This window comes from Adiantum capillus-veneris, chromosome 3 (genome assembly GCF_014529385.1).
Source record: "Adiantum capillus-veneris isolate H3 chromosome 3, ASM1452938v2, whole genome shotgun sequence".
NCBI classification, from domain to species: domain Eukaryota; kingdom Viridiplantae; phylum Streptophyta; class Polypodiopsida; order Polypodiales; family Pteridaceae; genus Adiantum; species Adiantum capillus-veneris.
The window spans coordinates 168,050,466-168,065,068 of record NC_140933.1 but is presented as its reverse complement, the minus strand read 5'-3'; the positions used below and the strand labels follow the sequence as shown (position 1 = coordinate 168,065,068).

The 14,603-nt window shown below is 45.9% G+C and overlaps 1 protein-coding gene across 2 annotated transcripts in view; it reads right to left on the bottom strand.

Annotated features, from left to right (window-relative positions):
* LOC147462152 (uncharacterized) overlaps positions 1–14,399 on the bottom strand; it is a 72,337-nt gene extending 57,938 nt beyond the window's left edge. For both annotated transcript variants that reach the window (XM_086509567.1, XM_086509568.1), the window contains exons 1-2: positions 14,227–14,399; positions 13,918–14,151 (exon numbers count right to left, since the gene is read on the bottom strand). In XM_086509567.1, coding sequence (XP_086365693.1) covers positions 13,918–14,116 — 199 coding nt within the window. In that variant the 5' untranslated portion in view covers positions 14,117–14,151; positions 14,227–14,399. The remainder of the gene's footprint in view (positions 1–13,917; positions 14,152–14,226) is intronic.
* Positions 14,400–14,603: the final 204 nt, after the last annotated feature.

Here is a 14,603-nt window from a genome sequence, read left to right as displayed (position 1 = left end):
CCACGCTGCTCACAGATAAAGCATTTGTTCTCTGACCTTAGGACCTTCTTTTGCTCTTCAGACTTGCGAGGAAAACGTCTTTTCCATTTCTTTGCTGGTCCCTTTTCTGATTCAACCGTAGCTTTGCCTTTCCCTGCGTTGGCTGGCTCCTGAGTCGCTTTAGGAACCTCATTGGGAACGTACTTCGCTGAATTTTTCTTGGCTAATCCTTCCTTGACGCCAGTATTAAATTCACAATCTTCTCCCTTGTGCAAACCATTGCCAGTGTTTGCTACCTCAATGAGCTGCGTCAAAGTAGTGACTTTGGTCTTCGTGCAGTACTTTCTAAGGAACTTACTGGAAGTAGAGCTTTCCAAAACTTCCAATTGTAGTCATCCAGATTCTTGCAAGTAGCAGCATTAAGCTGGTGCCATTCTGTCATGACATCTGCTTCAAAGTCATCAGATAACCATGCTGCTGCAAAAATCTGCTTGAAGTAAATCCATGTGGACGGAGCTTGCCCTTGAAGCAATAAAGTTGTCCACCATTGTCCTGCATTCCCTGTCAAGAAAGTGGCTGCCTTGCGGACCTTTGAAGCCTCTGTAAAGTTTCCCCCTACATAGGCCTTGTCAAACTCCTTGAGGAATGAGAGAGCCTAATTCCTGTCATCAAACCCTGTAAAGGTCGTGAATTTGCCACCTTCTTTGTACGGAGTTGGCCTCTCCAGCGGCGTTAAGTTGTCATATAGAAGTGACTGAAACATGGGAACACTATTAGGGTTCATTTGTGTTCCTTGGCCGCTATTAAGTTGACCTGGATATGCCATATTTGGCTATTGATTTGTAATTCCAGCCATACCAAAGTTTGCTTGTGGCATCCCAAATTGGCCCCGAGTGCTTTGAAACCCTGGTTGCATGCCCATGACACCATACATGGGGTTAGGCATCATTGTTTGAGCACCCCCGAACACTGTTCTTTGCGTGTAAAACTGATTTCCAGGTGCATGACCAGCCATGCTCTGGAATACTGATCCACCTCCAAAATAGCCAGGGTGTACTGAAGGTGGTGGGAAGACTTGTTGCATAGCCTGTAGGTTGCTTCCTTGCCCATTAGAACCAGCTATAGGCTGTTGAAAGGTGGCTGGCTGAACTAGTACAACTTGAAAAACTGGCATTTCAGCCACTTGTTCTTGCACCTTAGACACAGGTTGTGGAGATTGCATGTTCTCCGTCAAGTGTACACGTGTTTCCATTCACTCTGCAGTATGAATCACCTGTGCTTGAGCCTTAACAGGCTTTTGAATATGATCCAGTGACCCAACTTGCTGAGACGGAAGAGGAGGTTGCAGAAAGGCTAAAAACCTCAGGTTCTGCATTACTTGTGTGAACATAGCCACAGCAGTAGCCAACTGGGTCCTGAATATATCATCATCCGTCTGTGGTGGTCATGAAGACTCACCCACTTCATGTGTCTGTTGACCCTGTGAAGAGGAAACCTCTTCAGTCACATCATCTGGTCTGTCAGCCATAATTGCAATTCCCTGTGTCTGGTCTATGATCCCCTGTGTCTTCAAGCCCAAATTGACCAAGGCTCACTTCTATGGGAAAAATTGATTTAATCCCGGCGATGGAACCATGAAACCGGCTTGTTTAATCCAAAAAGGGCGGTAGACCTTAGACTTAAACCTTATTTGCTTTCACCAATTTAATTTGTCACCCACTTTACCTGTACTTTTAAGACACAACAAAGGGAAAAGGGATACAGGCTGCTAGATTGCACCTGTATGAGAAGACCAACACCAAATTGGCCCCTAAACAGGCGCCCCTTTCGGTATTTCTTTATTCTTTAAAAGAGGGAATAAAAGCTGTGGTTCCCTACTAGCTGCCCCGCATAGTCTTGGCTGAATTTCAACTGTTCTGGCCTGATTTCAGCAGCATAACTGTACTAGGACCCTTCACAATCAGTATCCCCACGCATTGGATGACTTTCCCGATGCATTCGGACCATAATTACAGGGGACGGGGGGGACGGGCCCTAGGGCCGGGGGACGGCCATAATCGGGCCGGGAACGGAAGGGGACGATGTGAAACGGATGGATTTCGGGCCGGACGGGCGGGTCACAGGGGGGACGGACCGGGGACGGCCCGGGAACGGCCGGGACGGCAGGGGTCGGACGGGGTCGGCTAGGAACGGCAGCAGTCAGGCCGAAAAGTTACCGTTTTTGACCGTTTTTAACGGCTCTGTGCAGCCCCAACTGCTACATTTTGGGGAGCCTTGGCCCTTGGGAGGTTATAAAAGGCTCCCTTGGGCCTCTTAATACTCATACTCCCTTGCAATTTCCCTCAAGCTCAAGCTTTCCTCTCTACTCAATGCTCATTGCTCAAGCCTCATAGCCTCATTGAGTCATTGCTCAAGGCTCAAGCATGACCATTGACTACTCTACACTCTAGTCTCCACTCTCAAGTCTCTCCCTCTTCTACCCACTTTGAAGTTTGAACTTTGAAGCTCTCCTCTCCCTCTTCTACCCACTTTGAAGCTCTCCTCTACTCTCTCTCCACACAAGCTCTCCTCTAACTTCTAAGCTCTACTCTCTCGAGTCTCTCCAACATCATGTCATCTCAAGCCAACTCCACTTCTCAAGCCGGTTCTTCTCGAAGGAGGCCCGCCGTGCAAACGTGGTCGTGGTGGGATGAAGTCGACTTTAGCACGCGTGGCAAAGGTGGCGGTGCAAGACCATGGGCGTGCAAGCTATGCCCATACAAGAGAACGGGTGGTTCAAACAAAGTGCGAGCCCATCTTCTTCATGAACCCGGTCACGAGGTGAAGTTTTGCCCTCATGTAGCTCCCGAGAAGAGGTTGGATCTTCTTGAGAAGCTCACGGTGTATGAGGTTACGGAAGCGGCCAAGAGGGGCCGTTTTGTTGCCGTTGATCCCTCCGCCACGGCGACACTGTTGCTAATTGGACTATTTTCTTATTTTGAATGATTAATCTCTTTTTTAGGATATTTTATTGTGTGCACTAAGAACTGTTAAAAGATTGTAGCTACAAGAACTGCCATCAAGAATGGACAACTCTGATGTGTCATTTGATGGGTGACGGTAAACATCGCGAAGGAGTTTCCGTAAGTTCGGTGGAAAGGGCAGGGTTACGAGTGCCCCTGATGTGTCACATGATGGGTGACGGGTGCATCAGAAAGGGGGCATTCCGTAGGCTAAGGAGGAAATCCGAACTGAGTAAGAAAATACGCGTAAGAACGCAAGCACAAGAAGAAAGATGGGTTCAATGAAGCTTTTTACGAAAAGCATGAACAATCGCGGGACGACAGATGTTTTCCTGCGAGGAATCTGTGTCTGCAGTGCATCTGTGTCGTGTCCTGCACCCGGGGACGCCTGGAATGTGTTTGTGTAGCATGGTTTTCCCTAACTGAGTGAGTTTTTAAAGTTTGAATAGGTTCACACTTTATTTTATAAAGTGGCCTATAAAGTGGCCGGTCACTTTTAAGTGACCAGCCCTTTTATTATTAAAATAAAGCAAGGCTCTCAAAAAACTTACGTAAAAAACCTACGCATGGGCAAAACCAACGATCTCTCTCTCTCCTCTCTCTAAAAAACGCCAGCACCAACGATCTCTCTCTCCCCTCTCTCTAGGGGGCCAGGGCTCTGCTTTTTCGGCTGCTATTCCCGCCGGGTGCCGGAGCCTATAAAAGAGAAGCAAGCGTTCAGTTTCCAACAAGCCGGGAGCAGCAGAAAGTGCTAGCGCTGGGATTTCTCGAGCAGAGGTTAGCGACGGAAACGGCAAGTGTTCATGTGACGACTGAGTACGGAGGTCGCTTTTCCGAGCAAGGAGCGACAGGTATAAGGTGTTGATACGCATTGAGAATTATTGCTTTGTGTGGTTTGTTTTGCAGGAATCTCCCGTCTTACGGGAAAGCCCTTCACGGGAAGTACAGCTTTACGCCTAAGTCCCTTACGAGAAAGTACGGCTTCGCGCCTAAGTCCCTTACGGGAAGGAACAGCCTTGCGCCCAAGCCCTTTACGGGAAAGCACGACCTTCGGGTCTAAGACTACAGAACGGAGGGGTTTCCTCGGGTTCTCGTGCTTGTATAAGAATTCTCCCTGAATAAAGAATACTCTTAATGGGGGGGGGGGGGGGACCAGCCCATCTTTTGGTCCCCAACACTGTGTCGATCTTCTCCCTTCTCTCCCTTTTGCAAAGTATTTTATTTTTCAGATTTCTAAGTGCTCGTGTACGCTCCCGTTTTGTGACAGTGGTATCAAAGCTCGGACTCCTCTCTTTCTCTGCAAAGAAGGACGGTTCCGAGAAGAACAGGAAGAATCATGTCGAGCCAAGGGAGAAGCGTTGAAGAGGAGCTTCAACAAGTGCAAGCTCAGCTTGCGGAGTTGCAACAAATCTTACTGTTGCCAGACGTCCAAAAGCTTTTGGGCGGAATGAAGAAAACGAATGGAACTGATGCAGCCAAGCATCCAGACAACACTGTTGGCATGAGACCACAGGAGACAAGAGAAGAAGAACGTGCCGAGGTGCACAAAGGATCTTCGGATCAGAATGAACGGCCTACTTCAAGGAAAGGCCAGGAAAAAGCGCTCTCTTTGCTAGACGAGAGCAAGGACATCTCTATCTCATCTCCATCTTACTCTCCTGATTATACTTCTACTTCTCGATCATCTCGTCATAAGAAGGAAGCCGCTACTACTGCCACTACCTTACATCAACCTAAAGATAAGCCTCGATTCAAGAAGCATGGTCGCAAGTCACAACATCGCATGAGAGTCTTCAAATCGGGCGACAAGGACATCAAGTTCGAAACCTACAACGGACGGAGAGACATCTCCAAAGCACTATCCTTCATCAGACAGTTTGAAGTCGCCTTTACCAATGGGCACTTCACAGAAAGATCCAAATTACGCCATGTGGGGATGCACCTCAAGGAAACGGCAAGTAATTGGTGGTTAGCCAAGATTCTGGAAGGTTCACATGCTAGAACTTGGGAGAGCTTCAAATCTAAATTTTATGAACAATTCCTTCCACCTGACTTAGAGCAGGACATGCGGAAGGAATGGGACTGGCTTTCCCAGAAGGAACATGAAAGAGTAACGACTTATGTGGACAAGTATTGGTCGGTTCTTCTGAAGGTCACTCCCTTCATGAAGATTGCCGATGAGGAAAAGAAACGACAGTTCGAAGCGGCTCTCCAACCGCAGCTTCGAAAGAGTATGAAGGTGTATCTGCATGATACTCTTCAGAGGATGATGGAGTCGGCAATCATTGCTGAGGATTTGCACTCAACCGAGACACCCAGAAAAATGGAGCATAGAACTTATCGTGCAAGACAAAGAGGGGTCTATGATGACCAAGGAGGCCAAGGAAGAAAACGTCCTCCATCTAGGGACGATGATCACTCTAAGAAGCCAGAGGGCAATGGCAAGCGAACTAAGTATCTTTCTCCTACTCAAATTCAAACTTTCAGAGAGGAAGGAAGATGCTTCTACTGTGGCGAGAAAGGACGTATGAAACCGGATTGCCCGCTAAAGCAACAACGGCAAGAACAAGCCTCTACGAGGCAAGAGAAAGCAAGGAAGGAACCCGCACCGCCAAGCTCGAACTCAATTCCAGATGTTCAAGGAAACACAGAAACGGAGAAAGGAAAGCGTCAACTTCTGAAGAGCTGGGGGTCTTTGAACAACCAGCGAGTACTGATTCTCTATGATCCAGGATCCACGGATAACTTCATCTCCCTGGATACTGCGGAACATTTGTGCCTCACACCGGCTCAGCTTGGCACATCAGTTACATCCGGATCGGCATTCGAGGGGTTGACAACCAATGCAACTCCCGTGCAAGGACAGCTCAATCTTCGGATTGGCGAGTACAAGGACCGCGAATCATTTTTGATGGCACCCATCGAGGGATGTGATATCATCTTGGGTATGCCACGGCACTTCCACATGACACCTATTCCCGATTATGTGGAAAAGATCCTCACTTTTGATCATGGGGGTAGGAAAATAAAGATTCATGCTGATGTCGGAGATTGGCAGTTCCCAATTGTAAGCCATATCTCCATTAAGAAAGAAATGAAGAAGTGTGTTTCTGCTTACTTGATTTTTGCACGTGAGAAGGATAAAACTAGTAGGGACTCTCTCTCTAGTCTGGAAATTAAGCGTCTTCAATCTATTGAAAAGTACAAAGATTGTTTCATAGAAACACTCCCTGATGAACTCCCTCCGGTACGCTCCTTGGTTGTTTCGTGTACAGGGAATCATGGATGCCTACAACAAAAAGATCACTGTACAGAGCAGGGGAAAGACTCACATTCTGGATGTAAAGCTTAAAGGGGAGTCTATTCCTATTGTATCAGCTTCTGTTATTACTTCTCTAATGAAAAAGCATCTTTCTGCGTACTTGGTTTTTGCACGTGAAGTGTCAGATTGTGATGAATCAAATTTATCTGTGCTAGATAAAGAAAGGTCAATGTTTTTACAACAGTATAGTGACTGTTTTTCCGATTCATTACCCTCTCAATTACCGACAGAGAGACCCGAGGACCATGCAATAGGCAAGAGGAAATTCTGAAGCAAGTCAACGAGCTTCTAGAGAAAGGGTTAGTACGGCCAAGTGATTCACCCTATTGCTCTCCAGTTCTACTGGTGCAGAAGAAAGATGGCACGTTTCGAATGTGCATAGACTACAGGTCTTTAAACAAGATCACGATCAAGAATCGCTTTCCGATCCCTCGGATTGATGATATATACCTAGATGAATCCAGGATAAGCCTAGATTCACCCTTGAAGGAAAGTGCAAGGTATAGACCCATGGTAGTCACCCACAAGACAATATAACCATCACTCCATCATGCATAGTATTGACTAAATACCACGACATCCCCACTAACGTCGTTAGTGAACTTGATAAGTTGCAGGGTGCAAGTGTCTTCAGTCGCATAGACTTAAAGAGTGGGTATCATCAGATACGGATCACCCCTGAGGATGTCCATAAGACTGCTTTCCGCACAACCTTTGGACTATATGAATTTTTGGTAATGCCTTTCGGCTTGACCAATGCTCCTGCGACGTTCAATCGCATGATGGATCGCATTTTCAGCCCGTATTGAGCTTTTACGGGAGTATTCTTTGACGACATACTCATCTTCTCTAAGTCAGAAGAGGAACATCGGAAGCACTTGGACTTAGTGTTTCAAGAATTGCGAAAGCATAAGTTGCATGTGAATGCAAAGAAGAGCGAGTTCTTTCTCTCTGAGATACACTATCTCGGCCATATAGTCTCTCACAATCAAGTGAGTATGGATCCTGCCAAGATCCGAGTGGTAGAAGATTGGCCTATTCCCACTACGGTACATGATGTATGTAGCTTCCTGGGATTATGTTCATATTATCGAAGGTTTGTCCGAGGATTTGCTCATGTGGCAGGACCACTTCATGATTTGACAAAGAAGAAGATTCCTTTCAGATGGGGATCGAGACAACAAGGAGCTTTTGATCGGCTCAAGTACTTGCTAAGCCAGGGACCTATTTTGATAGTGCCTGACTTAAGGAAACCATTTGAGGTTCACTACGATGCTTCAGGCGATTGCATCGGAGCAGTGTTAAACCAAGAAGGACATGCAATGGCTTACGAAAGCCGACGGCTTAAGGATGCAGAGTTGCATGCATCAATCTACGAAAAGGAACTCACGGCTGTGATTCACGCCTTATCCAACTGGAAGCACTATCTTCTAGGAGCGGATTTTGTGATCAAGACTGATCACCAGAGTTTGCGGTATTTTCTTACGCAAAGGAAACTATCTGAGAAGCAGATGAGATGGGCAAACTTTTTGTCTATGTTTCACTTCTAGATCCTTCACACGGCTGGGAGTAAGAATGTGGTCGCGGACGCACTGTCTAGGCGGCCAAGGGTGAACGCTATCACTTCGGTGTATCACCAAGAATTAGAAGCACTACCAGATTTGTATCCGAATGATCTAGATTTCTCCACCATTTGGGGAAAGCTACATCGTGGAGAGAATGAGTTTCCCTATTCCATTCGGGACGGTTATCTCTACCACCATCAGGCCATATGTGTGGCGGAACCATTAAGAAAGAAGATCATGGATGAAGCACACGCTTCGCCTTATGCGGGTCATCGGGGTATTCTCCCTACGACCTTAGCAATGGAAAGATATTTCTTTTGGCCTAGCCTTAAAGCTGACATTGATAAGTATGTCAGGGACTGTTTGGTTTGCCAAAAAATGAAGTATGATCGGCATAAGACGCCTGGGTTGCTACAACCTTTGCATGTGCCTAATGAACCTTGGGAAAGTATTGCCATGGACTTCATCATGGACCTCCCTAGAACTCTGACTAGAAATGACGCGATCTGGACCATTGTGGACAGGTTTAGCAAGCAAGCACACTTTATACCAGTTAAGAAAACGATAAAAGCAGATCATATGGCTAGGGTCTTCCTGGCACAGATCTTTAAGCATCATGGAATGCCAAAGTCTATTGTGAGTGATCGAGATCCTCGCATGACCGGAAATTTTTGGCGTGCCTTGATGGATAATCTTGGTACGAAGCTGAATTTTTCATCTGCCTACCATCCTCAAACGGACGGGCAAAGTGAGATAGCCAATTCCACAGTATTGGATATGTTAAAAGCTTATGTGTCACACCGGCAATCTGACTGGGAGAAATATTTTCCTCTTGTCGAGTATGCGTATAACAATACCATACACTCATCGACGAGGAAAGCACCTTTTGAGATTCTCTATGGTAAGCCTTTGCTTCCAGCCATCCTTTTAACTAAGGATAAGATCTTTGCAGCAGATGAATTTGTCCGGGATTTAGACATAGCCTACGGGCAAGTTAGGAGAGCTATTCTACGCTCTCAAGAAAAGCATAAGAAAGCTGCAGACAAGCACAACAGGAATCTAGACTTAACAGTCGGACAGTTAGTCTTACTCAAGTTTGAGAATGCAAGACTTAAGAAACAAGCGTCTCATAAGGGGAAGGTGGTAAAACTTTCTACCCGTTATTATTGACCGTTTAAGATCACTGAGCGAGTGAATGATGTCACTTTCCGATTAGAGCTACCGCCTAATTGGAGGATCCATAATGCTTTCCATGTCAGTTTACTCCGGCCGTATATGGGACCGCCTCCGAGCCAGCCTAGTGCTGAGGAACCTCCTGAGGTTGAGGAAACAGAAGAAATACTCCAACCGGAGCAGATAATAAGTCATCAGGAGCAATCTCTCAAACCCGGAAAGATAACACGGAAGTATTTGGTTACGTTTAAGAATTATTCGAATCTAGATGCTCAGTGGAGACGCAGGAGGAATTAGCAGCTTATCCCGAGATACTGGAGATATATGTCCAAGCACTACAGTTGAGGTCAACTGTTTAGAAGCCAGAGGGATGTTGCTAATTGGACTATTTTCTTATTTTTAATGATTAATCTCTTTTTTTAGGATATTTTATTGTGTGCACTAAGAACTGTTAAAAGATTGTAGCTACAGGAACTGCCATCAAGAACGGACAACTCTGATGTGTCATTTGATGGGTGACGGTAAACATCGCGAAGGAGTTTCCGTAAGTCCGGTGGAAAGGGCCGGGTTATGAGTGCCCCTGATGCGTCACATGATGGGTGACGGGTGCATCAGAAAGGGGGCATTCCGTAGGCTAAGGAGGAAATCCGAGCTGAGTAAGAAAATACGCGTAAGAACGCAAGCACAAGAATAAAGATGGGTTCAATGAAGCTTTTTACGAAAAGCAGGAACAGTCGCGGGAGGACAGATGTTTTCCCATGAGGAGTCTGTGTCTGCAGTGCATCTGTGTCGTGTCCTGCACCCGGGGACGCCTGGAATGTGTTCGTGTAGCATGGTTTTCACTAACTGACTGAGGTTTTAAAGTTTGAACAGGTTCACACTTTATTTTATAAAGTGGCCGGTCACTTTTAAGTGACCAGCCCTTTTATTATTAAAATAAAGCAAGGCTCTCAAAAAACTTACGTAAAAAACCTACGCATGGGCAAAACCAACGATCTCTCTCTCTACTCTCTCTAAAAAACGCCAACACCAACGATCTCTCTCTCCCCTCTCTCTAGGGCGCCAGGGCTCTGCTTTTTCGGCTGCTATTCCCGCCGGGTGCCGGAGCCTATAAAAGAGCAGCAAGCGTCCAGTTTCCAACAAGCCGGGAGCAGCAGAAAGTGCTAGCGCTAGGATTTCTGGAGCAGAGGTTGGCGACGGAAACGGCAAGTGTTCATGTGACGACTGAGTACAGAGGTCGCTTTTCCGAGCAAGGAGCGACAAGTATAAGGTGTTGATACGCATTGAGAATTATTGCTTTGTGTGGTTTGTTTTGCAAGAATCTCCCGTCTTACGGGAAAGTGAAACCGGCCTGTTCAATCCAAAAAGGGCGGTAAACTTTACTTCAAACCTTGATTTAGCTTTCACCCATTATTAGTCGTCTATTTTACCTGTACTTTCAAGACACAACAAAGGGGAGAGGGATACAGGCTGCTAGATTGCACCTGTATGAGTAGACGGACACCAGATTGGCCCCTAACTTAGGCTCAAAAATCTGAATTTTGCCTTGAGTTACCAACAGGCTTCCTCCTCAATGAAAAAAGAGCTGAGATCATCAAATTCCAGCTTTTCCTTTGTGACTTGTAGCCGTAGTGTCCTAGCCACTGTTTCATACTCTTGAGGCAACTTCGTGAGAACCAAAGCAGCTAACTGGACTCGTCAATGCACTCTTCATAGCCGATAGTTGATCATGAATAACTTTAGTCTTCATAAGAAATGATTGCATGGACCTTCCTCGGGGAAAGTGGATGGCAAACAACTGTCCAAGAAGGGTGACTGCTCGCATTGTAGAATCCCGATCAAAATACCTACGAGCTTGAACCACATTTCGTTGGCAATCTTCAAGGTTTGAATAGCTGGAGAAAGGTCCTTTGTAAGAGATTCCACAATGGCCGACATTGCCTTCGCATTAGCCGCATCTCAATCAACACGATTTGAGATATTTGTCATCTTGAAGGTGGGTGTACCTGTTATGGGAATCCCGTGTGGGACGAGGCTCCAAGCCGTCGACAACATCCCATAACCCTTTCCGTGAGAACCAACGTCGCATAATCAAATTCCAATGAGCGCAATTATTCCCGTTCAATTTGTCGCCGGCCCTTGAGCAAGGCGGGGCCATGGTGAAGTTGCAAGATCTGGAACTCCGGGAACCTTCTCACACTCCAAAGTTGGCCGCACAAACCAAGCCGATAAAATCCCCACATTGTCCCCCTCTTAAGCTCCAATTTCTCTGCCTCTTTGCCTCCCAAGTCACGCCAAAAGTGTCTTCCCTGATGCCCCTGTCTACGGATCAGGGTCATCAAAACAAGGAGCCATGCTCTCGAAGGACTGGCCCGGTTTCAACCCGCTAGACACAAGTTGTTGCCCCTTAACTTGCTGGCCAATAGCGTTTTAGATTCTAGAACGCTGCTGAAAAAAACGCAAGGCACCCTGGACACGATGGCGTCTCAAAACGCAGGGCCGCCAAGGGGGAGCCTGTTCTATTGCGGCGTTTCAAAACGCTGGAAGCCAAGGAAGGGAGGCACCTAACACCTGCTACACTGCAATGTGCGTTTCAAAACGCAGGGAAGGGGAGGGTGGGGCTACAGGCAGCGACGTTCTAAAACACCCAGGAGAAGGGTCTCGGCGCCGCTGCACGCATCAACGTTTTAAAATGCTTGGGAGCAAAAGGGGGGGCGAGGAATGTCGACGACCAGCCCTCCACGCCAAGGACTTCAAGCACGACCTCGCTCCGATACCATGTCAAAGTCGACGATGCGGAAGCGTAGAGACCAAGGGGAGTGAGCACGAGAGAGAGAGAGAGAGAGAGAGAGAGAGAGAGAGAGAGAGAGTCTCCTGAACCAATCAACCTTCGCAATGAATAATTGAATGTGTATACAATGGAGGCAAGGGGTTGCTTATATAGCAAGCCTAGTAAATTGCCCTACCCAAGACTTTGACAAATAAGTAAAATAAATACCTAAAAGACAAACTAAATAATGGGATCACATTGGGCAGTTCACTTGAGTGCCTAAACTTTAACACTTCATACGGACATTTACATGCAATAGCTAGATTTGTGACGAGAACGGGAAAGAGAATTTCATGTGTGTTCTTAAGAGAAGCCTATACGGTTTGACATAGGCAAAAACCGTTTAGGCACCGATATCATAAGTTTGATGCTTTTATGAAGTCTCAAGTTGCAAAAGAAGCAAAATTCATCATTGCCCCACACAAAGAAAGCTACAAATGGTAGTCTTTTAATTCTGATCCTTTATAACGATGATATGCTCATCGCTAGGAAGAATGGTTTTGAGGTAGATGCATCGAAGGCAAAGTTACATGAGAATTTTTCACGTGAAGGATTTGGAAGAAGCAAGCCATATGCTTTGCATACGCCTTATGCTGGACAAGTCTACGAAGGCTCTTTACTTGCCTTGCACCGAAGCGTTTGAATATGGAGGGGGGAAGCAAATTTCTCCTCCTTTGCCTACGCGGAACTTAATCAAGGATTGTCCCAGATATGATGAGGAAAGGGCTAAGATGGCTAAGATTCCTTATGCATCTACTTGTGGTTCTTTGACATGCGCCTTGATTTGGATTCGTACAAACATTGTATTTGTGCTGGGAGTCGTTAGCATATTTATGGAAAAATCCTAGCAAGAAGCATTGGATGACAATGAAAGGTGTGAGGATATGCTTGAATGGTATGAAAGAGTTTTGCATTTGCTTTGCAGGCAAAGACACGGTGTAGTTGGCTACACGCATGCAAATTATGCAAGGAATGTGGATAGCAGAAGGTCTACGTCATGCTATGTCTTTACATTCATTGTTAGTGTAGCTTCATTGTGATCTTGTTTGCAAGAATATATTTCTGTTTACAACAGAAATTGCATATGTTGTTGCATTTGAGTGTTATCCAACTAGCACGACATCTAGTGTTTCATGGAAGATAGCGCACATTGATATGAGGTATCACTTCATTCATAAGGTGCTTGAGGACAAAGCACATTGAGGTTGTCAAGGTTCACACGTATGACAACCCTACTACCGATCTACTAACCAAAGATCTACCCTCCCAAAATTTGGAAACTCAAGTGCTTATGGGCATCGGGTAGAGATCCAAGCTCTAGATACCTTGTATGTATGTCCATAGATTGCTTAAAGGAACATTGGCTTTTATGTGGGAGGTTGTTGGTAAAGGGCGGATGTGCCCTACCAAACATGCCATGTCCAATCGCTCACTTTACTAACCTTATAAATAACCATTCTTCATTATTCACTACTCAAATGCAGTGCTGCATAGATTGCTCCATCCACTCTCTCTCTCTCTCTCTCTCTCTCTCTCTCTCTCTCTCTCTCTCTCTCTCTCTCTCTCTCTCTCTCTCTCTCTCTCTCTCTCTCTGTGCGCGCGCACTCCATCACTTGCACAACACTAATTACACTTCCTGACTTAAATTTCCAAATCCTTAAATTGCAATAACAGGCTGAAGCTTCAGATGGCTTAGGTGTAGAGTTCATAATAGCATGCTTCATGAAGTTGACAAATTTCCATGTAAGGACACATAATGCAATTCAGGCTTCATAAAATCAAGGCTTGCAAAATAATGCATCTTTGAGCGACATGTTGTGCCCATGGAAAGAAGAGAAAAGGAATGACATGCCCAGCATAACCATTTTTGAGACGACCTAAGCCTATGCTGGTGTGCCGTTCCTAGGGCCACGAAGCTTAGACCTCTAACAAACGGGCACTGACTCATTCCTTGCATTCTCAAATTTCGTGCAAAATAAAGTCAAGCTTAAAGAAGATAAACGTTAAGACGTAGAGGTTGAGTAAGACTTTGAGAGCTGCAACTACCTGCGTTGCCGCAACCAACCACGAGTACCCGAGATGACAAAGGTATGAATCTCCTGACGAGCGGAGAGACTCCTGCATAGCACTGGTACCACTCAAAAGGCTTTGGGTCATCGGTGTAGCGTTTGTTCCAGTAAGCAGAGTCGCTGTAGTTACACGAGTTGAAAGCAGATCTGTCCCTGGCTCCGCCTTCTTCATCCATTTCGGTATGATGGATGAAATCGATACTGCAGAGCACTAAAGAGGCAAACAACCAGCTTGTCTAATGTCCTATAGAAGCAAAGAAGAAAGACAGACACAGCTAGCGCTTACCAACGAAGAAAGTGGCGAGTGGGAACCAAACACAGCCTGTGTGATGATGGATATCTTGCTGAAGTTGATGATGGTGAAATGTAGGGGCTGCGCAGCAGCGCAGCTCAGCAGAGAATTTTGCTGTAGGTGAAAAGTGCTGAAGAAGATGGCGAGGGCATTGATGCCGAAAGGACCTGGTAAAAAATGCAATTTGTAAAAAAGGACCTGGTAAAATGTTTGAAATTTTGCGTTCAACACAGCAAGGCATGCATTGCGCAAGGTGATACATTTGAACCTTGATACTCCATCGCGCCATTTCTACAACATCCGCCTCCATTTCTGTTCGTCCCACTATGTATGAGGGATATTAGTGAATTTAAAATCTACTAACATAACGT